The 27,883-nt window shown below is 40.2% G+C and overlaps 1 protein-coding gene across 5 annotated transcripts; it reads left to right on the forward strand.

Annotated features, from left to right (window-relative positions):
- On the forward strand, positions 1-27,246 carry LOC133648928 (centrosome and spindle pole-associated protein 1-like). Of its 5 annotated transcripts, none has more exons than XM_062045475.1 (29): positions 1-115; positions 4,386-4,504; positions 6,485-6,557; positions 6,694-6,797; positions 8,041-8,354; positions 8,434-8,534; positions 8,617-8,713; positions 10,026-10,083; positions 12,780-13,051; positions 13,273-13,385; positions 13,466-13,598; positions 14,874-15,014; positions 15,548-15,659; positions 16,415-16,453; positions 17,272-17,419; positions 17,514-17,657; positions 18,349-18,476; positions 18,754-18,903; positions 18,973-19,143; positions 19,308-19,412; positions 19,541-19,601; positions 20,043-20,175; positions 23,936-24,090; positions 24,155-24,268; positions 24,839-24,879; positions 24,986-25,046; positions 25,291-25,400; positions 26,344-26,479; positions 26,556-27,246. In XM_062045475.1, exons 2-29 carry the CDS (start codon positions 4,397-4,399, stop codon positions 26,741-26,743), a joined length of 3,510 nt encoding a protein of 1,169 aa, XP_061901459.1. In that variant the 5' UTR covers positions 1-115; positions 4,386-4,396; the 3' UTR covers positions 26,744-27,246. The 5 variants fall into 5 exon arrangements, with proteins under 5 accessions (XP_061901459.1, XP_061901461.1, XP_061901460.1 ...); XM_062045477.1 differs by having other exon boundaries at positions 23,936-24,072; XM_062045476.1 differs by having other exon boundaries at positions 6,697-6,797.
- Positions 27,247-27,883: the final 637 nt, after the last annotated feature.

The raw sequence follows: 27,883 nt of genomic DNA on the forward strand, positions 1-27,883 counted from the left end.
GTGGGCTTTTATTTTGACATTTTTACACCGGAACATCCCCGTTAACATTATAGTCAAAGGAAATAAGCAGATGAGGCGCCACTGATACGTTTGGGAGGGAGCAGACTTTCTTCTTGTAAGTAATGTTAAATAAAATATCAGTCATATGTTTTACAGATAAATATGTTGACATCCGGACGTGTTATTGTATGTCAAATTATGTGGCTACCTTTGTTTTAGTATTCGTTTGGACGCTTTTCTTCAAGCAAAAACAAGCTAGCTAAACATGCTGTAAACTACTCTATGGTATCCCCCATATGTCATTATTAGCACAACCATAAGTGTAGTTTAGATATTATTCCTAAAGCACATTCGCGTCATTTGACACTTATGGGGACATTGTGGTTGCCTAACAACGGAAATTAAAGAGACAGTAACACTATTAGCAACGCTCGATTCAGCTGTTTTTACTCAATTGCACACTTCATAATTACGCCCTGAATATAGATGAAGTTGTAGGTTTTTGGTGATGGTCAATTAATGTAATATATTGTGTAACATTGTTGAATTTGGCATAATCTACTTTGCTATTGTCAAGTTATTACTGATTGTAGACTTTAGCGGCTTGACTTTCTGCTTCAACAAGCACACTTGGTTTGTTTTGGCATGGTGTTGTTGGTGTTGTTTCTGCCTGATATGGGAATGCATGTTTTGATGTTCATGACGTCACCATCCACCAACCTTTGATTGCAGAAAGTTGACCACCTGCCGCTCTAATGAAGCCGCAGCAGCACCTTGTTCTGCTCTGGCATAACGCCTGTGTGTAATCTGGAGCCAAGTCACAATTACATTCTTTAGGGATGCTCGATGCATATTGCAGAACCTGTACCAATAACCGATAATGTGTTTATTATTTTTTAAATGTATATTTGACTGAACTCTGTACTCTCCTTGGCCTAAGAAAGACTCAATAAATGGTGGATATGAAAACTAGGTTTGTTCTAACCAAAATATGACATCACTATTGAGGTAGAGCTAACATCACATTCATAAATCAGTAGTGATTCGTTGTGGTGAAGAAGGAGCTGAGCCGGAAGGCAAAGCTCTCAATTTACCGGTCGATCTACGTTCCCATCCTCACCTATGGTCATGAGCTTTGGGTTATGACCAAAAGGACAAGATCACGGGTACAAGCGGCCGAAATGAGTTTCCTCCGCCGGGTGACGGGGCTCTCCCGTAGAGATAGGGTGAGAAGCTCTGCCATCCGGGAGGAGCTCAAAGTAAAGCCGCTGCTCCTCCTCATTGAGAGGAGCCAGATGAGGTGGTTTGGGCATCTGGTCAGGATGCCACCTGAACGTCTCCCTAGGGAGGTGTTTAGGGCACGTCCAACCGGTAGGAGGCCACGGGGAAGACCCAGGACACGTTGGGAAGACCATGTCTCCCGGCTGGCCTGGAAACGCCGCAGGATCCCCCGGGAAGAGCTGGACGAAGTGGCTGGGGAGAGGGAAGTCTGGGCTTCCCTGCTTAGGCTGCTGCCCCTGTGACCCGACCTCGGATAAGCGGAAGAAGATGGATGGATGGATGGATTTACTCTTATGCCCTGATTTCCTAACCTGACTCTCGCCAGATCCTTGTAGTTCTCTCAGCTCCACACAAGGATCTGGGAGTTCTCAATAGGAGATGTATTTCAGAAGGCGGGACCTTGTTAAAAAAATCATTGTATGTGATCGGATAAACCACTTGTCCGTTATCTTGAATGACGTGCTACTTCAACCACTCACATCAAAATCAACCCGTGACGCTGGGAAATCCAAACCCGGTCGGTAGAAGAGCCAAAACATCCTTGCCACCAATAAATGCCTTCAAAACCGTTCTCTCTTCATCTTTTAAATAATTAATATTCGACAAAACAGTTGCAACAGCAGAATCAATGTCAGCACACGATGCAGCGATGGCTGCGTGCCGCCATTGTTGTTTGAATCAAACAGTCGCTTCGGCGCTACGTCACATCTATGAAATCCCGCCCGGCGATCCTGATTGGTTCATTATTTTTTGCTATCTTGAAGGAGTTTGCAATGCCTTCGAGCCCAGATCCTTGTGTGTAGCTCAGCGAACTACAAGGGTCTGGCGAGAGTCAGGTTACTGATTTCCATCTGTTAGTGTGTGCAGGAGTGTGGCGAAGACACAAAAAACTCCCTTCTTGTCTCTCATGGACACACACCTGTTGTTGACTTTGGACTGATGAGCGACTGCACGACACCAAGGCCGCGGAACAGAAACACGCAGCAGGCTTACACACACACATGCACCACAAAAAATATACGCCACACACACACATACCCCACCCCCATCCAATGCCCTTGACGCAGAGTCGGGACTACGGTGGCAGGCAGCGCCTGAAGAGCTGCAGCCTGCCACCGTAGTCCCGACTCCCTCCCCTCTTGCTAGATATTTCGAGATGTATGTTGTAATATGTATATGTGCTTTGCTATGGAGTTTTTTTCCCACTCCAGTCTAGATTGTATTTTTTTACTCATCCTTCCCCAGCGTTGGCCTTTTTCCCATCTTTTACGGGGCGCCTTGTGGCGACCAATCAGCGTGCCTGTTCTGTAACCCTGTACACTGTTTGTTTGTCTAATCTTGAACAGGTTTGTGCTGAAAACAAAGTTTCGTCGACAATACCGACCAACCGACCTACGGATTCTGCTAGCACAAACCATAGCTCCAAGTGGTCCACTGGCTAGCCGGATCCAGTGTTTTTGCGATGATAGGGGGCGGGATCTCTGATATCGCAGCTGTCAAGTACATCACTTATTGGACTGTGTTGTTTTAAGCCTGGGATGCTCTCATTGGCATCTTGCTGCTGGGGGAACGAATCCAGTGTGTCTGGGTGCTTTTCTGACATGTCCATGATTGACAATTTAGCCTGCTTGGACGTATGCATAGGGCGTTAGCTGTGGAATTTAAATAAAGGGGAGAGCGGCTGCGCTTCTCCCCACTCCATGCCGACCTGAGTGGGCGAGTCGCCCTGCTGGCGTGGGTAATGCCAAGGCTAGCTCTGTTTGCCAGCGCCATCATTTCATTTCCATGAGGAAAATGCAGATCTCTTTGGCCCTGGGATTGTCTCTGGCCGGCTTTTAGCACTTTTCGGACGTAGTGGTGATGGGAATGGCCAACGGCTTCTCTTTGTGGCTGGCTTTGGGAAGCTTCTTTGCCGGCACAGGGGTCTTCATGGGTTTTCGGGGTAGGGATGCTGGCAGCGTTTCGGGGATAGCTAGTGAGGTAAGATGTTTTAAAGCCGGGGTTTTTATTTCTTTGTTGACTGTTTGCAGGGCATTTACAAACTTTTGAAAGAGTAAACAAGTCCCACACGGCCAAAGCCATGTTTGTTTATACTGTAAGGTCTGGTAAATTTAAGGGAAGTTAGGACCTCCTATGAGGTAGGAGCGCTTGATTTGTTAAGCAAAAACCACCTACTGCGTAATATCTTGCCTCAATGGAGAATTTTTTGAGGTTATAATATAACCAATAAATAGTCAGATTTATTAGTATGATGTCATAATTCCTAATATCAGCCCGATAATTAATGGTCTGATGATTATCGTGCACCCCTAATATTTTTCATTTAATCAGACTGTTCAAAATCCAGAATCTGATGAATCATTTGTGATGTAATGTAATCATTTCATAATTTTGAATCTTCAAGACATTCATGTTCTCTTCTAGCCCAACCACCTTTCCTTACAGCCCATTTATTTGTTTACGGATCAATGCAGAGTCATTCCTCATTTCCTTAATGTGTTTTGTAAGAAGTATTTCATACTGTTCAGCGTAGCTCCCATGTCATTCATCTTGGCTCCCATGTCGTTTTACATCATTGTTACTTCTCAGAGACTACTGATTTCTGACTCTCCTCCTCGTCCTCCTCTGCTTTCGCTGAGGTCTTTTTCTACACATATTGTTGGTGAAACAGAGGCTTTGAAGTTGGAAGGTTAGCGATGGCTGGCTCGACTTGCTAGCGATGGTTAGCAGTCATTTCGAAGAGTTAATTTTCCCACCAGACTGTATTGATGCCAGTGGCATCCGCAAACAAATGTGTGATTTTGGTCAAGATATGGGGTCGGGAAATGTACCCAAATGAAACATATCAGAGCTCTTTTGAAATGTCATATTCCTTTTGTGCATATTTATTTTGTTAAACAATCATGACAATAGTCAATCAAAATAACATGTTCTCCAATATCGGCCAGGCTTCCTTGATGGGTTCATTTAAGCAATTAATTTACTAGTAATAGAGCAATTTATATTTGATGTTACCTTTGTTGGACAGTAATCACACCTTGCAGTTCTTGTTTATTTTCTACTTATTCAAGAATGTATGTTTTATGCTATTTTTGTGTGATCAGGTGGCAAGTAAATGATGGAACTGGACGATGAACTGGAGAACTTCATCAGGGAGCGTAAGGCAAGAGTGGCCCAAGATAGAGCAAGTTTAGAGGAAGATGCTCCTTACATGGAAATCAGGGTGCGTATGCTACTGACTAAACTGTGCAACACAGTACACCTCTGAAACCACGGAATTTGAACTAACTCTCATCTATTGTGGCCGACTAGGTTAAAGGCGTTACAACGCTCTAAACACAAACGCTATAAAAATTAGCGAAACGCCCACAGTACTGGGATTAGAAGATGCAAATATACTATAGAGCACATGCAATGTGATTTGTCAATGCTCACCACCCACCGTTTTGAGCACTATTTAGCACCTCTGAAAAGTATGTCCAAACTGACACATTTACCTGCATTATCGGTGCTGCAGCCAGACGGGGAACAGAGAATGTGTGTGTGTGTGTGTCACCCTTTTCGCATAATCTGTCAAAACGTAAAAATATTAGACATGTCGTCTATACAGCAACATCCTTTTATAATGTTATTGCTGCATGCTGGGTGAGTTATGGGGCTGATTAAAACAAATTCAATTGAAGCGTTTAGGTGTCTGCTGCCGTTTTTTAATGCTGTTCATTTTTCATTTAGAATACACTCAAAGTTCGATATAACGCGGCCGTTGGGGTACATAAAATCTCGATCACATTATTCTTGAGTGTGCGTTATATTGAACTTTTTAAGTTTTACCTTTTTTTTCTAAAATAATCCAAAAAAATGATCCAGCGTTATGTGGTGAAAAGAGTGGGGGTTTGCAGACCTACCGATGCACAGTGGTTTAAGTTTATGAGTTCCCATTTGTGTTGTGCTTCCTACTTGCTACACCTACTCAGTGGCCTAGTGGTTAGAGTGTCCGCCCTGAGATCGGTAGGTTCTGAGTTCAAACCCCGGCCGAGTCATACCAAAGACTATAAAAATGGGACCCATTACCTCCCTGCTTGGCACTCAGCATCAAGGGTTGGAATTGGGGGTTAAATCACCAAAATGATTCCCGGGCGCGGGACCGCTGCTGCCCACTGCTCCCCTCACCTCCCAGGGGGTGATCAAGGGGATGGGTCAAATGCAGAGGACAAATTTCACCACACCTAGTGTGTGTGTGACTATCATTGGTACTTTAACTTGTTGGAGTGTTGAGACTACATAATTCTTTCTCGTCGCAATAGTACAGATGCATTTTTTTCAAAGGCGTCAATGATTCGCTTCAGAAACAACAACAAAAATGTCTGTTTTCTTCTTGATGTAGACAGGCGAAAGAAAAAAGAGCCCGGCAAAGCCAAACATGAACAACATCTTGAAAGTAAACAAACATTTGTCGCATCTGCTTTATGTCACTACTGGCAAACGCAGAGTGCTGATGACGATAACGATGATTTTTGATGGATAGCCTCCCACGTGACGTGACATGGATGGTGGATTGTGCTCCCACGTCACAGAATGGGGCGAGCACTATCTACCAGTGGGTTGATTCAGTGCTGATAGTCGATAATTTGGTGAAAAATAACGCGGTTGACCCTCGTGGGGGAAAAAACGGGCGAAAATTTGGGGTCCATGTCAAAACCGCGTTATATCAAACTTTACCTGCCTATATATAGAATATCTTCTATGTGAAAAATAATCCCTAAAGTATGCATTTAGAGCGTAGTAAATTCAGCCTTTGCCATGTGCGCATCAGCAGTGCACAAAAAATGTGGGTTTCATTGTGGATTCGCTAAACTGCTTCCAAAATGCCCATAAAAATGTGTTACATGTCTGCTGCTTGTTCAATAGCAAAACGCCACGTCTCCATGGTATAAGCTGCGTGGTACATGCAAAAACCCTCCTTTAAATAAATGTGCCACTTATGAATAGCATGTGCAATTATAGTAAATCGCACGCAACACGCCCACCAATATTACATGTTATTTTATAGATTGCACATGATGTTTAGCACATGCTTTTTGGATCTTAGTAAATCAGGCCCCAGGTGTTTAAAGGGAACCTATGATGATTTTAATCTACATAATGCGTATTGGATATGCTTTAATGTAAATTTGGATAATGAATATTTATTGTCATCTGACAGGCAAAACCTCACAGAAGCTATCGGTCCACGCTCAAGGAGAACATTCCCCCCAAGTTGACTATACAAGAGAAAGGTTTGTGATCACATATGCACTCTTAATGAAATTCCTACAGGTGTACTGTACCTATATTGTCATTATTTCTAGTATTTTGTGGTGTGGTAGTTAAGGGGAAAGATGTCTTGAAATACTGATTGTTGTGCTTTATCAGAAGAGATCTACAGTGTGGGTCTCCCCCTTGGTGTGGAGTACGATAAAAAGAAGAAGAGACTTCAGCATGAGCGTCGTATGGAATACAGAAGCTACATGGCACAGGTGACATAATTCACATTTTGCCGTAGAATAAAGATTATTCTGTCATATTATTAAACCCCCTGAAGTACACTTTATGTGTCATTGTTGTTATGTAGATGTTAAACATGAACACCTCTTGTAAGCTATTGTGGTAACTAATACAGTATCACACACATATAGACAGATAAATTACAAGTACGCTTATCCTAAATCCTGCATTACTCTGTGTCCCTTAAGTCGGCCTGCGAACATTTTTTATTTTCAATTGGAATATTAATAAATAACAGCATTTACGAGAGATAGAATCTTGCAAAGCGCATCAACCAATATGATTTCCAACATTTGTGATATTCTTGGCAGATTCCATTTCCCCTTAATATTTATGTTAAAGTCATCATAGCATCCACTGACATCTCTCTCGTGTCCAATTATAACCACACACTCATACACAGCTCTCAGTGGAGGGGATATTCTCTATGGAGTTTGGAGCTGGTCGTTTACTGACAGTGTATTTACTCTACCAGCAATGATGCAAAAGTTATTGCTGCATACCTTTTTAAAATCACAGTTTCAAAACTCGAACATTGTGATGATAAATGATTAACATCACATTAAAAGGCTTGTCACAGTCAAATTTGCAGGACACAGTTAGAATGCGTCATCAACATGCATAATCAAGATATAATGATGGCATTAACATCTCTATCATCGACCCAATTTATATATTGACTTAAATCATATATTTTGTGCAACTCTAGTCGTGTAGCCCTATTAAGACATATTCAAGATTACACCTGGATTGTGTTCAGTAAACAATGGCAGGAGGGTAAGCAAGCAGTGTGATCAAATAAACATTTTTATAGCGGTCAATTGCTTGCAGATTTTTTGCCATTCGCTGGCGGGTCCAAAACTGAATCCCTGAAGCAGGGAACTAAAGTATTTTCATTGTGTATTTTTAGACTTGGTTATTATGTATTTATAAATTATAGCCCACTTAACTAGGAAATGAAATGTGTTTTCTGGGAAAAACTGCCTGATTTAGATAGAAAAGGCATGAGAGTTTCCTACAGGCTGCTAAAAAAATAATTAGCTTGATAAGAAATCCATGTATATGTGGGGCTGCGAATGGTGAATAGATAGGGATCCACTGTATACGGGCAAGAAAGAACTACATGTACGGGTAAATATGTTACAGTGGTTGTTTCCAAGTGTGTACCCATGTTTCCAAAGGATAGTCTGTCATACATTACTTCCTACATCCCAGCAAAAGCTGCTTGAAAAGAAGACAAGCGATGTTCTCAAACAGCAAACACCTTCATGGAGGGATGCAGCCGCTTTGACAGAAGCCAGAAGGGACTCTTATAGGCCTCCTTCCCCTTCTGAGGTCACGATCCCCTCCTTTCCTGAAGAGCCATCCTTGGAACCTCCCAGACACAAAGACAAGCATTATGAGCCCATTGACCTAGAATCAGAGGAGGATCGGCATTTTAAGGTGAAGCTAACAGGCTCCAGGAGTAGGAGGCAACAAGGTTCGGATGCCAGTTATGAGAAGACCCAATCTACAAGGAATGATAGAAGGTAGCTGGAATGAATATATTTTCTTTTAAAATGTTAGACATTTGCAAGGTTTGGTTTGCTCTTTCGTTGCTATTTCTAGGGAGAATGAAGAGATGCCTTCGGGTTTTGCCAGACAAGGCCGGAGATCAAACGCCCTGAAGAAAACTGATGACGCTGAATTTGCTACCGGCCTTCTAATCGGTAATATGCTTTTTTCAAATCGCACAACACAATTATACACCTTGGGATCCACAGTAAGTAATTATAAACAAACAATGTTTAGGAGCCATTGATACAGCTGAAGCCGTGCAGAAGAAGAAGGACCGCTACAGGCAGGAGCTGCAAGAACAGATAGCCGAGCAGAAAAGAAACAAGATGAGGCAAGCCTTTATTCATCTTTATTTATTGAATGTTTGGGGCTTTTATTGTTGTGAGATGTATTCTGAAACTCAGTAACATACAGCTGCTTCACAAATTTACCCAAATCATTGTAAAGACTTTCAAAGTCGTTTACTCGTTAGAGGTCACTCCACCCGTGTGACGAAACAATCTTTGGGTGAAAGATGACATGGTTGTTTGCAGGTGACAGCTGGTGATGCAAACCACCTCTTCTGCGAAGGCTTCTCTAGTTGTGACGTAAATCAGGGCTTGTCAATTGGCGGCCTCAGGCCCAAATCAGGACCACACCGGCCCTGAGTTAGATTCAAAACTTGGAATACAAATGTTTTTGAAGCAAATTCTTAAAAACACAAGTACTCCTGTTGTATAGGGGATCTTGAACCACTGTAAACACACTTGTGATTTACATAAATGAGGCGTTCCTAAAGGCACTCCTTTAGGTTCTCTCCTTTTTTGCAGTAACACTTTTTTTAATAAAGTGATTTATTTAACTAAGGTGTTGCTGCAGCTTGTTTACTTCAGATGCAGTAATTTGTTCATCTTCTTCAGTTATACTTGTAGTGTTCCTCAAGGTTACATTTTAGGTCCTCTCCTTAGAATCATTTAGATTATTCAACTAGTGGCCCATGAGTTCAGTTAAAAAAAATTCTGAAAGATTCTTAAAAACACGATGGTGCTCTCATCGAGATGATCTTTGACTAGCTTTTTTTGCAGAAGGTCCTTAAAAACACAGACCGCTCACATAACTCTTGACAAAATAAATAGAACAAAATCAACTGTCTTCTGTAGAGAATGCTGCTTCTTCGGAATGTACAAAATAAGATTAATAGTGAAGGGAGAAGTCCGGCCCCAGTCCGTAGCTTTCGGCAAATGTGGCCCTCAAAACTAAACTTGAATATCCCTGACATAGATGGCCTCTTTTACACCTTTTTCAGACCAACAGTACTCCCCATCCAAGATTCAGACATAGTTGTCCTAAAAGGAATGTCCTTTTTAAAAAAGAAAATGCAATTTAACCCATGACTCTCTGGTTGAGAGGACTATCCTCCAATGTTTTGCCATGTAGTGGTGTAAGGGTTGTGTGGTCTCTCCAATGTACCGGTATTGGTCATTGGACTTAGTACTACACTGCACTGCATAAACAAGTGGATTACTTGGGATTTTGTTATTGGGAGAGACCATCTTTTTGTCTGAGAATCTTAATGGGTTGGAAATTCATCAGTAAATGGAAAATGTAGATTGATAAGTGACTATATAACTATTTTGAAACTGTATGTTTTCACTCTGTTACAGAGAGAAAAAATTGGAGCTAAGAGTTGCTGTAACGAGGGCAAACGATCCAGAGAATCAGGTCAGAATTTGATGCAAAACATTGGCAATTAGTTTTCAAGGCAGTAGCATGTGAATACAGTGTGCTCTGTGCCATCGTAGGGCTTGCATTTCAGGAAAACTTTCAATTTGAATAGTGTTTAGTTATGATAACCTTTATTTAATATGATAGCCTTTATACGTAACCCCTTTACAAACTCTTAACACACATGAAAAAAATAAATAAATGTTTTAATAATACAGTGTGGTACCTCCGTTTTTTGTTCGGATTCAATCCTTTCCAAAAGCGCTGATAAAAAGCGAATCATATAAAAACCTAAGCAATTTATTCCTTAAGAAATTATGTATATCCAATAATCTGTTTCAGACACACAAATATTAACATAAAACATTTTACAGAGACTAATTATAGTGGCATACATGAAGAAAACAACGTGAAATACATATAAATTATGTATTTCCAACATCACTTTTAACTGAAGACTGTTGGCAAGTGAGCGCAAAGGGAGGAAGGAAGAGTGAAGCGGACGCCACCGTACTTTTTTGTACTTTATGAGTTCTTTCTTGAATATCAAAGTGCTTGTATATGCATCTTTGTTTGGCCCCATGGTGTCTTATTGTGTAGCCGTACGCCATAAAAAAAGAGACTTGTGGTAGTACTGCATTAACTGTGTAACTTAAGAACTACAGAATCCACCAGTGATGATATCATATATTCATCATAGACAGATTCATCATAGACTTCCGGGTGGAGGGTTAGAGAACTGGCGCAGTAATAAAGACGTGTTATGAACACAGTGGGACTTACGCTATGCATTAATAATACAACAAGGCTGAGTCACCAATGCGTGGGATTCTTTCTTTCTGGGATTCTAACACACATGCAGAGAAACTTGTTTGTTATGCATAGCGTTATCTCGTACAATAACCAAGTTGGTGACAAAAAAACTGCAACATATTGATGGAAACCAAATCCTACAAATAGTATTTAAGCTAAAGAAAGCCTTACAAAAATGTAAATGCACTGTATATGTACAGTATAGTAAATACAGTAACAATGTAATACGTATAAAAAAATGTTAAACTCAGCACAGTTCTTAAGGCATTAAATCCATCGCAGCTGGACTGTTTCTTTTTTGTCTTAGACATTTTGCCACTCATTTGAGCAGGCTTTCTCAGTTAATGCATACAGACCTGGATTGGACAGCTGTAGTTGTTGAAAATGTTGAATCAGGACTATTGCCACGGCAATATTGCTCAGAATAAGCTTCAGAACTCGACTTGAGTAGTTTAAGTCTTAGCTACCAAAATGCGTGTAGCTACAGATCCATCCACCACACGCAATAAAATGGCGGTTACATGGACACAAAAGCTACGTTGTTATTCTCATTCCTTAAACAGTGGCTTAAAAGGGTGTAGAGCTGAAGCCTGCCTGGGGTACAGATATTTAAAAATCAGACTGAAGCCTGAAAGTTTGCCACACCATAGCGGATGACACCATGGTACCTCTGATTAGTGGTTTTGTGTTGTTGTTGGCCTAGTTTGCACTGGTTTCCTAGGCTCACCACGTGGAGGTGGACAACCTCAGCCCCAGACAGTTGTAGTCTGAGGGCATGGTGCAGGATATAGTTTATTTATTCTCTAAAATCTAATTCAATCCACTTTATTTATATCGCACATTTCAAAAAACAATACAAGTTACACAAAGTGCTGCACAGGTGTTAAAACATATATTTAAAAGCAGGATAAAAGTAAGGAAAGTTACTTGTCTAAAACATTTAATTGTAAAGAGAGTAAATATATAAAATCTTTTTTTTTTAATAGACTAAAATCACACAACCCTCATGCTGGTTTAAAAGCCAAGGAGTAAAAATATGTTTTAAGATGTCATTTAAAAAATTCAAAAGGGAGCCGTCCGTATAGCAAAAGGGATATCATATGTTCCAAAGTTTCAGAGCCACAGCAGAAAATGCACAATCCTCTCTGGATTTTAAACTGATTTTTGGGACGACAATAAGAAACTGATCAGTTGACCTTAGAGACTTTGTTGGGGTGTACATTTTTAAAAGGTCTGACATATATTGTGGCGCTAATCGGTTAAGAAATTTAAAAACTAACAATAATATTTTCAAATGAATTCTAAAATGAACTGGGAGCCAGTGAAGGGATGCTAAAATGGGGGTAATGTGCTCATGTTTGTCTGTGCCAGTTAAAAGGCAAGGAGCAGCATTTTGGACTAGCTGCTATCGAGCGATTGAGGCCTGGTTCAGACATAGAGTGAATTGCAGTGACATGCCCAGACGTGGATGGTTTTGCTCTATTCTAGTGCAAAATGACTTGTACACTAGTTATGATACAATAAAGGGAGTACTCTGCCAGCACAACAGTTGTTACGAAGGAGTCGCCCCTGTTAGTCAATTAGTCTTGTAATGAAAAAAGTTTCAGGTGTGCAACTGAATTGAATGCTAATGCGAGTGACTATTTTTGTGCTGGTAGGTGTCTTCCTCACTTGTAAACTGTCATTTTGCAACGCAATAGAGCAAAACTATCGGATGAATGGTATAATGGGGGGCGAGTACACTGCATTTGATCGAAAAATATAATATTTCCACACATTTCTGTAAAGTGTCTGTCCTATATTTTTTTAATTCATTGATTATTGTGTGATGCTACACAAAGCACTTTAGTTTGATGTTTATCTGTCCATCCACACATTAGCACCAAGTTGAGCAGTTTGGACTGAACAAGAGAAGGGACCTTAACTTCCTGCAGCCTTCAGCGTTGGGAGAGAGAGAATCTTCATCCAGATGTTTATCTAATAAAGACAAAACTGGCAGTGGTGGCAGGCTGACGCCTCCACCCGATCAACCCCGTTTGGCTTTTCAGTCTCCAGTGATGGAGGGCAGCTCCACCATGGACCTGGTGGAAGGTGGAATGTCTTCTAATAGCCAGCCTGCTACCTTCTTCCAAAGAGCTATGGATACTCCAAGGTATACTTTGGTGACTGAAAAATCATCTGCCATCAACTCTTTTAGTATTAAACGTTGGTTATAATTTTAACAATCAGAAGGGTTGAAATTAGGAGAACTCGTGTTCTAAGACTGTGACTTCTTTTAAGTTTGAATGACATTTCACTGTGTATCTAATGGCTTAGTAAAGTCAAGAAATAATTAGTATTTTTGTATTTGTATTATTCTGTTTCACTCTACAGAATTCCCTGGGTGCTTCCTCACCCTCCTCTTAATGTCATGGACCCCTCCCGAGGCAACTATGGCGAGCCTCATCACTACTATAGAAACATGGTTGACCCAAACATTGCCTACTGTAAGCTCTGATCTCTTTCGTTCTCTTCATCCACATTGAAGCTTGTTATTTAACTATTTTAATGTTCCATCTCTGCCTAGATGGTCATTTGCCTTACCCTGCTATGGGTCTTCCCATGGTTTACTACAACATACCACCAGGAGGAGCTGTGCCCAGTCATTTGGGTGATGGGAGACCCCATAGTGGAAACAGGCTTCCTGAGCTCCCACCACAGTAAATATTCTTGCTTATTTGTTTTACTCTACTTAGGTAGCATAAGAAGCAAAGGGATATCTTGGTAATTACTACTTGGTGAAATCCAATTATTACTCTTTAAACAAACTTTTGACAAGAGTAAAATCACAGATAAGTGACAAGAATAGTAGTAACTCATAAGAATTGAAATCAATCAATCAATGTTTATTTATATAGCCCTAAATCACAAGTGTCTCAAAGGGCTGTAGACTGGATACAGTCGTCCCTCATGTATCATGGTTAATTAGTACCGGACATGTTTTCAGTAAACTAATTTATGTGACGTAGGATTATTATTAGTAAATAAAATCAAATGGTTAACATATTTATAAATAAGTGTTTTAACATAACACCTAAATAGTCATTACATTCATAGCATTGAGTGTTCTACTGTCAATTACATTATGCACCAATAACACGGAGGATCCTCCAAGCATCAAATACTTATAACATCCTCGGTAATTCCTTTAAGTTATAACTAAGCTACCATGTGCTGAAACCACGGGCGTAAACAGTCGCAGCTACACGTCATTAGCTGTGATGTTGGCATTCTGTCTTGTTAGCAATGCGTGTCCTGCGTTGTCATTCCGCATCGATCACGTCAAAGCTGTGATATTGATGTCGAAGATGATAATGAGTTCATCTCCACTTCGCATTGCCCAGACTGCTGATTGTTAAGAGCAGACTTCTTAGCAAATATGGCGCTTCGAGTCTGGCCCGTCTGGTCTTTTGACATTATTAACGTCAAAGTCTCACCAATGTAGAGATTTGTTATTGATGAGGCAGGAATTGAAGATAAGTCAAAGTTGGTCAACATGAGAATGCAGCGGTGAAGATATAGCCAGGACTGGCCACATGTTATTTTGTTGAAGCAAAAGTCCCGCTTGGTGAATATGTTTATCAATCACCACAACATGATAATAGAAAATAAGACTAATACTGCCCTGCGATACATATGAAACTAAAATAAATAAATACATACAAGTTAATTTAACACTTAGACAACAAAACATGCACATTATGGTTTTTAAAAAAAGTTTCTATAAATCCGCAATTTAGTGAGACCACAATATTTGAAGCGTGATGTAGTGAGGGACGGCTGTAGTTTTAAATATTACCGGAATAAGAACACTAACTCAAGATAATTTATATTATTGCTCAGTAGACTGGATAATTTTGAATATTGCATAAAACAATATAGGAGAAGCAGAAAATGCCTTTTTTTAGCAGTGGTACTTTTTCTTGTCCTGACAGGTCCAATACTAAGCCTGTTAATACAACCGCCCAGGCTGGGCTTTCCCCTTATACCACCATACCACCAGGAGGCGCTGTGCTCAGTCAATTTGGTGATATGAGGCCCCACAGTGGAAGCAGGCTTGCTCAGCCTCCACAGCAGTAAATATACTTTTTCTTCTGTCAACATTGTGCTATTGTAATTTGTAGCGTTACCTCAGTATTTGGAGACATACAATTGATTCAAACAATAAAGTATTTTATTGTATCACGAGGAGCGAGTAAGAAGCAGCGCAACTCAAAATCATATGTGTCACTTAAGTTTAAAAATACAATGGTGCTGCTGAGACAATGCTCACTAAAATGCAGTGGATCCAAAAGAGGTTGGCAGGAAATGTCCGAACCACATTTAGACTTTTAACGTGCAACATGACAGCTTCTTTGTTTTATTCAACATAGATAGCATGAGAAGCAAAGGTATGTTATTACTATACTTTGTGATCCTATTACTCTTTCAACAAACATTTGATAAAATTCATAATCACAGATAAGGGATTAAGTAACGTATAGGTCGTAACTCAAGATAACTCAAATTGTTTCAGTGGACTGAATAGTTTATTTGTTATCACAATAAAACAAAATAGTAAAAGCAAAAATTGGTCCTAGTAGTGGTACAGTGTTTCTTTTTCTGACAGGTCCAAGACTGAGCCGGGTACTTCGGCCCCCCTTACTGGGCTTTTTCCCCCAGAGAGTTCCCGATCAACCAAGAAAACAAATTTGGACTACTTAGAGGGCCTACACAAACAGGTATGTTGGAGTCATCTTGTGTCTCTTTTAGTCTATGATGTATTATCGACCCGGCTTATCCAGGATGTACCCTGACTTCATCTGGATTAAATTTAAAATAAGATTTTGCATTCATCTACAGAAGGCTGATGTTTGAATCAAAACTCCACTCTAAATCAATAATCCGTCAGTGTTGTATACAGCTCCTATGCAGGGTTATAGATTGACAGAAATACTTAGGGCCGCATACACCTTTCTTTTATCTCTTATCGACCGATTTACCACCTATGAGTGGTAGATTTTTTAATTACCAGACCCTAGGTGGAATTTATGTAATCACGTAGAAATCATGCAACTCTTGTGAAGTCTCCCTTGATTAATTTTATTAGAAGTTAAGGTGCCGCAACAATTTAGTTTGAGCAAATTCTAAGACCATGATAACGTCAAAGAATCTAAATTACCATGACAATTACACAGGGGCTCTTTCTAAAACACAACGGCCTTGTTGTTAAATGAAATAATTGAATATCATCAGACTGAACGTCATCAAAATGTCTCTGAGCAATTCAAAGCATTACTGTTGAGTTGTCTACTTGTAAATTGATTTCATGAACACCTCTTCATCCCAATCCGATTCAGGTCAGACAGACCTCTATTGTAGTGCCAATACACAGGAATGATTGTATATAAATGCTGAAGTACGCACAAACTATCCTGAAAATCAAGAGGTTGGGTGGGATTCATTCACTGCATCTTAGTTTGTGATATGTTGGCAGGGCGATGCCAGGAAAGGGGACAGCCGGCTTTTCAACAAGGTAAAATAGCAAAATTTGGGACTCAAATAGTGCGAACCCTTTCCAATCCTTGGATCTCCACTGTATTGAATACCCCCGTGCCACACCAATCCCTTCCTGTCCCTCCACCTCTTCTTGTCTTGCCAATAGTGCTTATTGTTGCTGTCGTATTCAATCTGAGAATGTTTCCCCCTTGCCTACTTTTCCTGCAAGATTGTTACACTCAACTGTGTATTGACAAAAGTATTTGGCCACAACATTACTGCATTTTCAGGAATTAAAACAATAAAAAGCTGGAAGTATATTTTCTAGTTACTTTTATGTTATGCATACTACTAAAGGGACAACTAGTCTGTAACGTTTATTTTTTAATTGGACCATTTTTCAGTGTAAATCCAAAAGTACTCATTACAAAGGTCTGTTGTTGCTTTTATTTTCACATCATCGTCTCCGGTATAATGTCATGCCCTTTTTGCACAAGTGTCTGTGATGCATTGGCATTTATTGTAATAAGCACTGTAGGAAAGAGGAATAATGTTGCGAGAGACAGAAAAATAAATTTGGAACTACAAATTAGCTGTCTTCTGTCGTTTCTTTTTGTCCTTTTTTAACGTCACAAATAAACAGATTACTTGTTAAATATACATGTAAGTTGTAACACAAATCCCTACTGCTGTGTCTTATTCTTGGGCTGACCGAGTGCGTATGAAGTGTGTTAAGATGCGGGAAACGATGCATACTGCCACCTACTATACGGAGTTGTAACGACGAGCAACAAGTAAATGAATGTATGGTGAACAAAGCGATCTTCATGTGACTATAGTAGTGTTGTGTTACAGATTCAAGAGCAGCAGGAGCGAAAGCGTGTGGAGAGGGAGGAGCAGGAGCGTTACGAGGCAAAATTGAAGGACGACATGAGAAGACATCAACCTTGGGGTCGAGGTGGAGGCGGAGCCCCACTCAGAGACAGTACAGGACATCTCATTGGTGTGTCCCACAGTTATCCTCCCAAGATTTTGTTTTAATACCCTTCTTTGATTGCCACATGCTCTTTTTATGCAACTATGATACTACTGGCCAGCTGACCTTAGCCAGATGCACAAGCTGAATGAAGAGGCCAAGAGCCACCCAGATCGAAGGAGAGCAGCTGTGATGACAGCCAACAACAGGGTCTCTGGTACTGTACCAGAGAGCAGTTGCACTGACACTAGTGACCGGCTCCCTGGTGTGTAACACACTTTGATCATATACTTTACTTTAAACACTGCAGCCTTACAGTCAAACCGATTTGTGTGACAGAAGTTAAGAATATAGTTAAATTTGTTTGAAATATGTAAACATTTAAGAGAATACATTAAAATGAAGAAATTACACTAACATTCAATGAGCCATACCACTAAATTGCTGCTATTTGCCTGTTGTAACTCTCTAAAAATAAACTTAAATCTAAATCTGATAACACACATTAAACTACTCTAAAGGTGTACTGGCCCATCTCAGTTAAGGTTAATATATTTTTGTGCAAGATTTCTATGGTAAAGATGACTCATTTCAGTAACAGGATTGAAAGTAACAGGAGTGGGTTAGAAAACACTGTACATGAACTATAACCAAATAATATCTGTACTAATAACATGTTGGGGCTGGGGCCTATCCCATATGCATTCGGGCGGAAGGCAGTGTACACCCTGGACAGGTCGGCAGCTCATCATGTCTAGAATTTACATACACACAAAAGCATACAAAAAGCGCTGACTCTAGAGTTGTTGACATTGGTAACAAGAGTATTACTACATGTTACTGTGCTGCACAGATACAACCTAAATGAATGCTCTATCTCTGTCATCTATAAAGTTTTACACTGTAATTTTATGAGCAGACATTTCAGTCCTATTAAATTATTATTTTTTTTATAGGCTTCACCCATGTCCAAACGCCCCAGTTGGTAGTGGGCAATATGTTTGACAACCAGCTCACACAGGAGCAGTTCACACAGCAGCAGCTCCGTGACAACGAGAAGTACAAAGCTGAACTCAAACTGCAGGTACCTCAAACCGTGTTGGCCTCAAGAGCTTGAAATTACAGAGTTTATTGACCAGTCTTGTAGATAAAGGCAAATGTAAAAAGTCTTTGTCTTTAAGCTAATGCTTGGTCAGGTGGTACCAGTGGTTAAAGGTGTTGTCGTGGGACGTAGTAGCAGGCATTTTGACTATCCCATAGAAACTGCTTAAACAGAAATTCAGGTGAAGGCTTTCAAAGTGTACACCCAAAATTGCTCATTAAAGTGTCCAGTTGACCTAAAAGCTTGTATGTGTTTGCAGATAGAGGAGAAGCAGCGTAAACAGGCAGAGGAAAGGGAACAGATCAGGCTGGAGGAAGAAAAGTTAGATAAGAAGGTGGCAGAGGACATGGCTCGCATCCAGAGAGACTACGAAGAAGAACAAGAGAAGAAGAAACAAAAGGAGATGGAGGTGATTGGCCAAAAACAAGTTTTTCTTATAAAAGTAAAACAAACAAATGAAATAGGGATTCTGCCTCAGGTTAAGGCCAGAGTCGAGAAACAACATCTGCTGGCAGAACAGAAACGGAAGGAAATAGAAAGTAAGAAGGCAGAGGAGAAGAAAGAAGCAGAAAGTAAAAAGACAGACGAAAAGAAGAAAGCAGCACAGGAGAAGCAGTGTGAACAAGAGAGGGAAGCCCAAATAGAAATGGTGCGTACTGTCTAGTCTCCACTGCTGCTTGAATTGAGTGTCTAATTTTAAGTGGAATAACATTAGTATTGATCACTAAAGCTGTGATCTTTTGAAAAGATTGTACTACTTCTATGCAGGTGTGCACATGATCATATTATATATAATTATTGGGGGGGAATTAGGTTCACAGGGAATTGCCCCCATCAAAGTCCACCTTGGAGAGGAAACAGCAGTGCAGCTCTAGGCCTCCCACCATTGAGAGCCGACAATCCACTGCTCCGCTTTCTGTGAGTCTAACAACACACAAGGCAATGATCATGTGTTGTACCAGTTTCCTACCTTGTATTTTATTTCTTAGTTTTTCTCTTTCTGTTTGGAAATGTGTCCTTAACCCTTGTGCTTTTAATCTTTTTAGGAACAATCTGTGTCTATCCCCCATTCTCCACCTGCTTGTAGGAATGAACTTCGATCTGCAGGTGTGTGCGCACTCAGAAAAAGCAATCAAGTTCTTCCAATGAACTTGTATTTTTCTGGGGGGGAAATATTCCAATCAATTGCCTTAGTTGTGTTATGGTTATCTTCAGCTGCCCAAGGGTACAAGTTTGGAACAGTATTCATAACAATCCTCTTTATTGTATCCCCTCAGTGGGAAATTCCATTTGGTGTTTGTTTACATTCACATTCAGTGACATGCCAGGAGGCACTTAGGGGTTTAGTGCCTTTACTCAGTCTCTTCTGCAGTGCTCCAAAATCTACATATCGAGCCACCTGTCTCATTCTCTACCTTTTTGAGACGTGGTGGTCTGACTTGAGTTGGAAGCAATTAATTTTAATACCTTCTGCAGCTTCTAAGAATTGACATACAAGACAATGCATAGCAGACTGAACTGAACAGTGTTTACGGTGTATGTTTACAGCTGAGCAACGGGAGGTGTACAGCAAATTGTCAGCATTGCGTCAGCAGCTTCACCGTAGGCTAAAACGAATGGAGCCAGAAGTCAATCTACAATATGAAGATTGGGATGAAATGGACTCCCTTTTTGCTCGAAGGTACTGACTAGATCAGCTGTGAACATGTACAAACTTATTTGAAATAACCTAAACAATTGTTTTTTACTGTGTTTTAAGTATATAATGTTGATACCATACAATACTGTACAAACTGTGGAATCACTGATTTACTTTCGGGTTTTCCTTTCAGTGGTTGCCACAGCATGCAATTACATTAATGCTTATCTTAGTTTTTACACAAGATGCCTTTTCTGACTCAACCCTGACTTGGAGTCTTAGCCCAGGCCCTATTATTTATAGAAGCATATTGTTTTTTTAATTTAGAGACATGAGTTCAAATGGAACCCGCTTATGTCAGCAACCCTTCTGTGTTAAACAAATCCCACTCCAAAATGTAAAACCTGTAGGGGTATTTTGGGGGGGGGGAAATGGGTGCGTTATGTTGCAGTATTACTGCAGGGTTTCCCCTACATGTTAACGATTGTGGCGCAATGCCACGGCAGGATAACTGCCGCCACACCTTTAATATATATATGTGTATATATATATATATATATATATATATATATATATATATATATATATATATATATATATATATATATATATATATATATATATATACATATATATATTAGGGCTGCAACTAACGATTAATTTGGTAGTCGATTAATCTGTCGATTATTACTTCGATTAATCGATTAATAATCGGATAAAAGAGACAAACTACATTTCTATCCTTTCCAGTATTTTATTGAAGAAAAACAGCATACTGGCATCATACTTATTTTGATTATTGTTTCTCAGCTGTTTGTACATGTTGCAGTTTATAAATAAAGGTTTAAATAATTTTTATTTTTTTTATTTTTATTTTTTTAAAAGCCTTTGCGCATGCGCATAGCATAGATCCAACGAATCGATGACTAAATTAATCGGCAACTATTTTTATAATCGATTTTAATCGATTAGTTCTAGCCCTAATATATATATATATATATATATATATATATATATATATATATATATATATATATATATATATATATATATATATATATATATATATATATATATATATATATTTTTTTTTTTTTTTTTTTTTTTTTTAACATGAAAACCATTTTAAGTGATATATTGTATGAAAGGACATACCGTATATTGTCTATTATTTACATACCGTTGGCTATAATAAGTTTGAAAAAAAGCTCAAATATCATAAAACGTTCCTCATTGCTTTATTTTGAAAAAAACAAACAAACGTACATCTAAATCGCCTGTCAGAAGCGCGTCAGCTGTTTGCGCACCTAAACGAGCTAACACCTGGCAGCATTAAGGAGAGAAACTTGAAGAAAACGGTATTTTAATCTAATTAATGCATTTCTTGTTCAAGCCAGTGTAAACTACCATAAATCTTTTGACATTAATACCGACAATAAGGTCTAACTTTACCCTGTGTGCATCTTTGATCTTCCGTTTGGATGTTTCTGTGTGGAGTGTGCATTTGCGTGTGTATTTGTGCCTGTGCGTATATTCAGGCTCAAAAATGTAAGGTTCTGGTTCATCATTTGTCTCAAAGTAGTCGTTGTGTCATGAAGTCTGCCATGAGTAATGTTGTAACCCGAACATTGTGATGTGTCCGTGAAATTAATACGTTGCGGTATGCTTAAAAAGAGCAAACTATGTAAAAAAAAAAATTGTTTTATTAATAATAATAATTTTATTAATGTTGTTACTATTATTTTATTAATATTAATATTATTATTATTAATGTGCCTGTTACTACATTACAAATACACACCAGTGTTGAGGGATGCCGTCAAGCTGAAAAAAGGATTCCTGGCTATCTACTCCAGAGGCAGCAAACCTGTACCAACAGGCAAGCGGTGTGTGGATTTGGCGGTCACAGAGGAAAAAACTTGGACATGGGGGAGAGTTCTGGGAAGCCGTGTTAAACAACTTCCAGGCGGCTTCGAAGCAATTCTGGGCCACTATCCACCGCCTCAGGAAAGGGAAGCAGTGCACTGTCACCACCGTGTATAGTGGGAACGGTGTGCTGCTGACCTCGACTTGGGATGTTGTGGAGGGAATACTTCAGAGACCTCCTCTATCCCCCCCACACATCTTCCTATGAGGAAACAGTGCCTGGGGAATCTGGAGCCCAGGGGATGGAGGAGATCGGCCCAGAGTTCCTTAAGGCTCTGGATGCTGTGGGGGTGTCTTGGTTGACAAGACTCTGCAGCATTGCATGGACATTGGGGTCTGTGCCGGATAGTCGAACCTCGGATTCAGGAGGAGCATCGTGGTTTTCTTCCTGGTTGTGGAACTGTGGACCAGCTCTATACTCTTGGCAGGGTCCTCTGGGGTGCATGGGAGTTTGTCATGTGATTTGTAAACTTGGAGAAGGCATTCAACCGTGTCTCTCGGGAAGTCATGTGGGGAGTGCTCAGAGAGTATGGGGTAATGGACTGCCTGATTGTGGCGGTGCGCTCGCTGTATGATCAGTGTCACAGCTTGGTCAGCATTGCTGGCAGTAAGTCGGACCCGTTTCCAGTGAGGGTTTGACTCCGCCAGGGCTGCCTTTTGTCACAGATTCTGTTCATAACTTTTAATGGACAGACTTTTTAGGCTCTGTCAGGGCATTTAGGGGATCCAGTTTGGTAGCTGCAAGATTAGATCTCTGTTTTTTGCGGATGATGTGGTCCTTCTGGCTTCATATGTCAAGGATCTTCAGCTCTCACTGGATCGATTCGCAGCCGACTGTCAAGCAACTCAGATGAGAATAAGAACCTCTTCAGTCCATGGTTCTGGTTCTGAGAAGCTTCATCGTTCGGGAGGAATTCCAGAGTAAAGCCACTGCTCCTCTACATCAAGAGGAGCCAGATGAGGCGATTCAGGCATCTGGTCAGGATGTCCCCCGGACGCCTCTCTGGGGAGGTGTTTAGGGCACGTCCGACCGATAGGATGATACTGGAAAGACCCAGGACACGGTGAAGAGACTGTCTTGCAGCTGGCCTGGGAACGCCTCGGGATGCCCCGGTAGGAGCTGGACGAGGTGGCTGGAGAGGGAGGTCTGGGTTTCTCTGCTTAGGCTGCACACTCCCCAATTGCAAGCACACGCACAGAGAACACACACTTACAAACAGCTGTGTAAGCTCATACTGACGCATCACACCTTCACAAACAGTTTTACTAAACGCAACTCTTGACATCACTAATAACATTAGGGTGGTTTTAATAACAAGTGAAACAAAGTTTCTTCTACGAAATATTGCTCACATCCAGCCAGGAAAGTGACGCTGTTGTAGCGCGCATACACGCACTACATCACCATGGCAACACACATACAACATATAACTCATCCTTGATTAATACAACATTTCAAATTTGAAGTGTGACGTTTACAAGTGTTAGGAAAACTCCATGTTTCATGATTTTCACAGAGCCGAAAAAAGGCTTCTTGGCAAAGTCCACCTAATTAGTAATGATTTCACTTTCAATCACGACTTAAGCACACTTTGCCCAACTTACGCGGGATGAGCGTAACCGCAGGCTGGATGGGAGAATACAAATAAACAATGTGTAAAAACCTGGGAAAATTAAACCCTAATAGAGGACTACCATTTAAAAAAAAATGCTAATATCACAAGTGAATGTGCGGCAATGGTTAGTTTGAGTTTCGATCTTGGTTATGTCGACAACCGTCAATGTCAGTCAGCCAATTCGAGGGTCGTCGACATAAAAGGGTTCCACTGTTGCTATTTGTTAACAAAAACAATTAAACTTGTCTTTAATTACACAGACAAGCGCACCAGCAAGTGGATGTGTTTGAAATGGCCAGCCGGCGGCCCCAGGCTCCAGTTCGAAGGCACAACTCCAGGAAACTGCAACCTAGTACTCTGCTGCAAATTCATGACTTACTTCAACTCGATCACTCCGGTGATGAACTCTTAAACTGTAAATTGTACTCTACTAAAAGTTTAAAATAACGTAACGTGACTAGTTTGTGTATGTGACTCAGATGGTGAGTCCAGGCTCAGCTCCACTGAGGTCCAAAGAGAGAAAACAGGGGGCGTAATCAGTCGAAGTAGGTGGGACGACATGGAACCGCGTCAGAGGTCAACACACCAGGATGGTAAAAAAAACACTTAAACAATTTATTTAGTAAATGTTAATATTAGTACTGTCTTGTAGCCCCCACTCCCTCCCCTCTGTTGCAAGTTTTCTGGATTTTATGTAACATGTTTATGTGTGCTTATGGCTATTTGAGTTTTTTTTTTCTTGGCCTCAGTCTGGACCTCCTCCCCAGGAGCCCAGTCTCAGACCGAACCTTTTTTTTACTCATCCAACACAGCCCTACCCCCAGCGTTTACCTTTTGCCCACCCTTCTAAGGGCCGCCGAAAGTTGGCTGACCCGTCAGCGTTCCTGTTCTGTCTCCCTGTAATGTGTGTTTGCTCTTGAATGGGTTTGTGTTGAAAATCTGAATTTCCCCTCGCGGACTAATAAAGTAAACGACTGACAAAAAACGAACAAATGTACTAACAAACATGCTGCTTTTCCTGTTATCATAAAAGTACCTCCTCAAAGAAACTCTCAATAGTCTGCTAAGCAAAAGATGTCAGCCAATGCTTCAGTGCCGTGTGTAAAAGTAATGAATTAGCAATTGATACTTTTTACGACGCAGTCAAATATCTTGTGTTGCAGATTGTTTGGACATATCGCCTCCAGATCAAAACCACTATCTGGTGAGTTAAAAGAAATGTTGGTTGCTTTGTTATCAAGAAAGTTTCCCAAATTACCTTACTGAGAACTCTGAAGAGTGCCGTGTGAAAGGACTTGTCTGTGTTGAAGGGAAGTGAGATGGGCCGACTTCCACGAGGATCTCTGCTGGAGTCAGAGAGTGCCTTCCTCGGTAAGAGTGCTGTGATAGAACTGATCATGTTAAAGTCACACGTGTTTACCGTTATCATTACGCAATGTGCAATCTTTTTTGTTGTTGCACCTGTTCCATATTAAAGCCCAAATATTAACCTAAACTAGTATTTTGTCATTTGAATATTGTCTGTAACCTAAAGGATAGTGCACATTGATCGTGGTAGTATAGTGTTTGATTGATAGTATTGTCAATGAGTGGCTGATTATTTGTGTGTGTTCAGCCACTTTGGGAGAAGATTTTCCAGTACCAAGCTCCCCAGATGTTAACATGACACACCAACCCTCAGCTCGGGAAAGGAGGAGACTGACCAGACGGTGCCCATACCCACAGGTGCTCAGTTGTACAAAATGCTTACATATTAGTATAGTGTTACGTGGGTTTTCAATTGTAATCCAAAAGGTCTCACAAATACCAAATTGTACCAAAACCAGGGCATTTATTCCCATAAGAAATAATGTAAATAAAATTAATCCATTCCAGACGCCCAAAAATATTAACACATTTTATAGAAAATGAATACACTAGTTTTATGCAGAAAAAAATGTCATAATACATATAAAAGACAAACAAAATGGATAATTGAACTTTTGACATAATTTTTACCTTTTTATTGAAGACTCTTTGTAGTAAAGACCAAAGTGATGAGCGGAGAGGGGGGGGCCACACTAAGGCCACCTTTGTACTCTGCTACTAGTTCTTTCTTAGTAGTGTTTCTCATCTTCTTTATCAAACTTTCTTTGGCCACATAGTTTGCAGCTCAATTCTGCAGTATTCCATAAAAAAATACTTTTAACACAGTATTCTTGAACACCTTATCACATGAACAGTGCATGGACAGCTCAGGCAGCACAGTGCTTGATAGAACTTGTTTCGACAACGATTGTTCATCGTTCTATGTGCGTTCTATGAACAAATAAACCCCACACACATAATAAAGATCATCAAAGGATTCCCTGGACGGATCTGTCCATCGTTTCCCAACTGTAAAGGAACCACGAACCATTCTTCTAAAAGATTGCGTCATCGATGCATGAAATTCTTTGTTTTGGCACTCGATTCCATTAAATGATACATGAGCAAATAATCTTAAATTGTTTGTGCAATGTCTGGTATACGAAAACTAGGGCAACTTTTTTGTCAAAAACTAAAATTTACAAAAACTGAAGTACAACTGTACTTTGGTAATGTCATTAGTCTAAATGTTTCTTTGTGAGTTACACATTACATATCAGTTTACATGGGACTTTTGTATAATGTCTTCTGAATGGTTCAGGAAGAAGAGTCCTCCTATGACAACCCATTCCACATAAGTAGCCGGAAGCAGAGAGTAGCGGAGTCCAGCATTGAAGAAAAGGACCAGGACAGGATATTCGATTTGAAAGACCCCATTTGTCGTGGAAATACAGCCGGTACAGCTTGACTAATTAATTTCTGTGCAATAAAAGCTTCATGTGATTAAAATGATCTCTCTATCCCATTCTGCAGGAACTGTATATCTGTCTGATGATGACTCTTTACCTCCCCCGTTTTGCCCCCTCACTCACAATCGTCAAAGTTCAGTAGAATCATTCTCAACTGATCCCTGGATGCGACCAGGTACTTCAGAAACTCTTAAGTGTTTAGAGCGCCCATTGAGGAGGGAGCCATTAACAACGCAGGAGACGGTCCGTTGAATGATGCAGAAGTTTTCCGACTTCACTCTTCGTTTGATTCCTGTTGAAGATGTGACATATGAATGTGACTGATGTTACTACTTTATTTGGTATTGTCTATGTCACCGGTACCCAATTGGATCCAATGGGCCAAATTTGGGTTGCTGGGTTGTTTCGTTTAGCCCGCCAAAGTGTGGCCTCTCAAATATTTTACATAATTGTACTGACCTGTTTTAAGATCACACAATCATTGATGACATGTCTGCAAAGAAACTACCTACTTCTCAACATCTCCACTACCTTATATATATGGAAGTATAGGGCTAAACTCATTCATGGTGATGCTGTACACTTAAAAATCTCTGGTGGGCACATTTTCACTTTGGCACCCCTGGTCTATGTTATCAAGAGCTTCAGTGCCAATGTTCAATGAATTCATAGTTTTATATGGGCAGCTTTGTATTTAATAATTTATATCATCGTTTATTGACTAGAGAGATGTTAAATAAATATTTGTTTTATGATTGATGTGTTCTTTCTTTATTATTTGAGTGATGATCAAATTATGTACCCAGGGCCGCCCCACCCTAAACGCGTCACACGACCCCATAAAACATGCGACTCATGGGGTTCCCGTTTTGCATAAAGAAGAGCTTGTAAAATGACGACTGACAGGAAGCTTTTTTACCGCAAGCGTAATACTACCCTCTTCCTGCTCAGTCACTGATAGGCATACCATCGAACATTTCCCCATTCAATCCCAGTGGCTTTCATAGTAGTGTCTGTCTTGAAAGGCGGAATGTATTTCACATCTAGGTCACAGCTGAGATGGTAAGGTTTACACATAAATGTTTTCCTGACGTTTGAATTGTATTGTTTATAATTTTGTTAAAATTACTTTGCACACATTTTTTTAAAACTAATTCTTCCTATTTGTTTATAATACAAAATATGTATCAAATGTAATTAAGTTTGATTTTAAAAATATTAACATTGTTTCATATCAATAAAAAAAGTGTGGGAAAAAAATTGTAATGGTGCGGGCTCCAAATACAATTCTGCTTCGGGCCCCAACTTGGGCTGGGGCGGCACTGGGTCTACAAATTAAAAGATGTCATCACAAGGATGTCATCTGATGAGCAAAATTCATTGTATGATAGA

The sequence above is a fragment of the Entelurus aequoreus genome, linkage group LG04 (genome assembly GCF_033978785.1).
Source record: "Entelurus aequoreus isolate RoL-2023_Sb linkage group LG04, RoL_Eaeq_v1.1, whole genome shotgun sequence".
NCBI lineage: Eukaryota > Metazoa > Chordata > Actinopteri > Syngnathiformes > Syngnathidae > Entelurus > Entelurus aequoreus.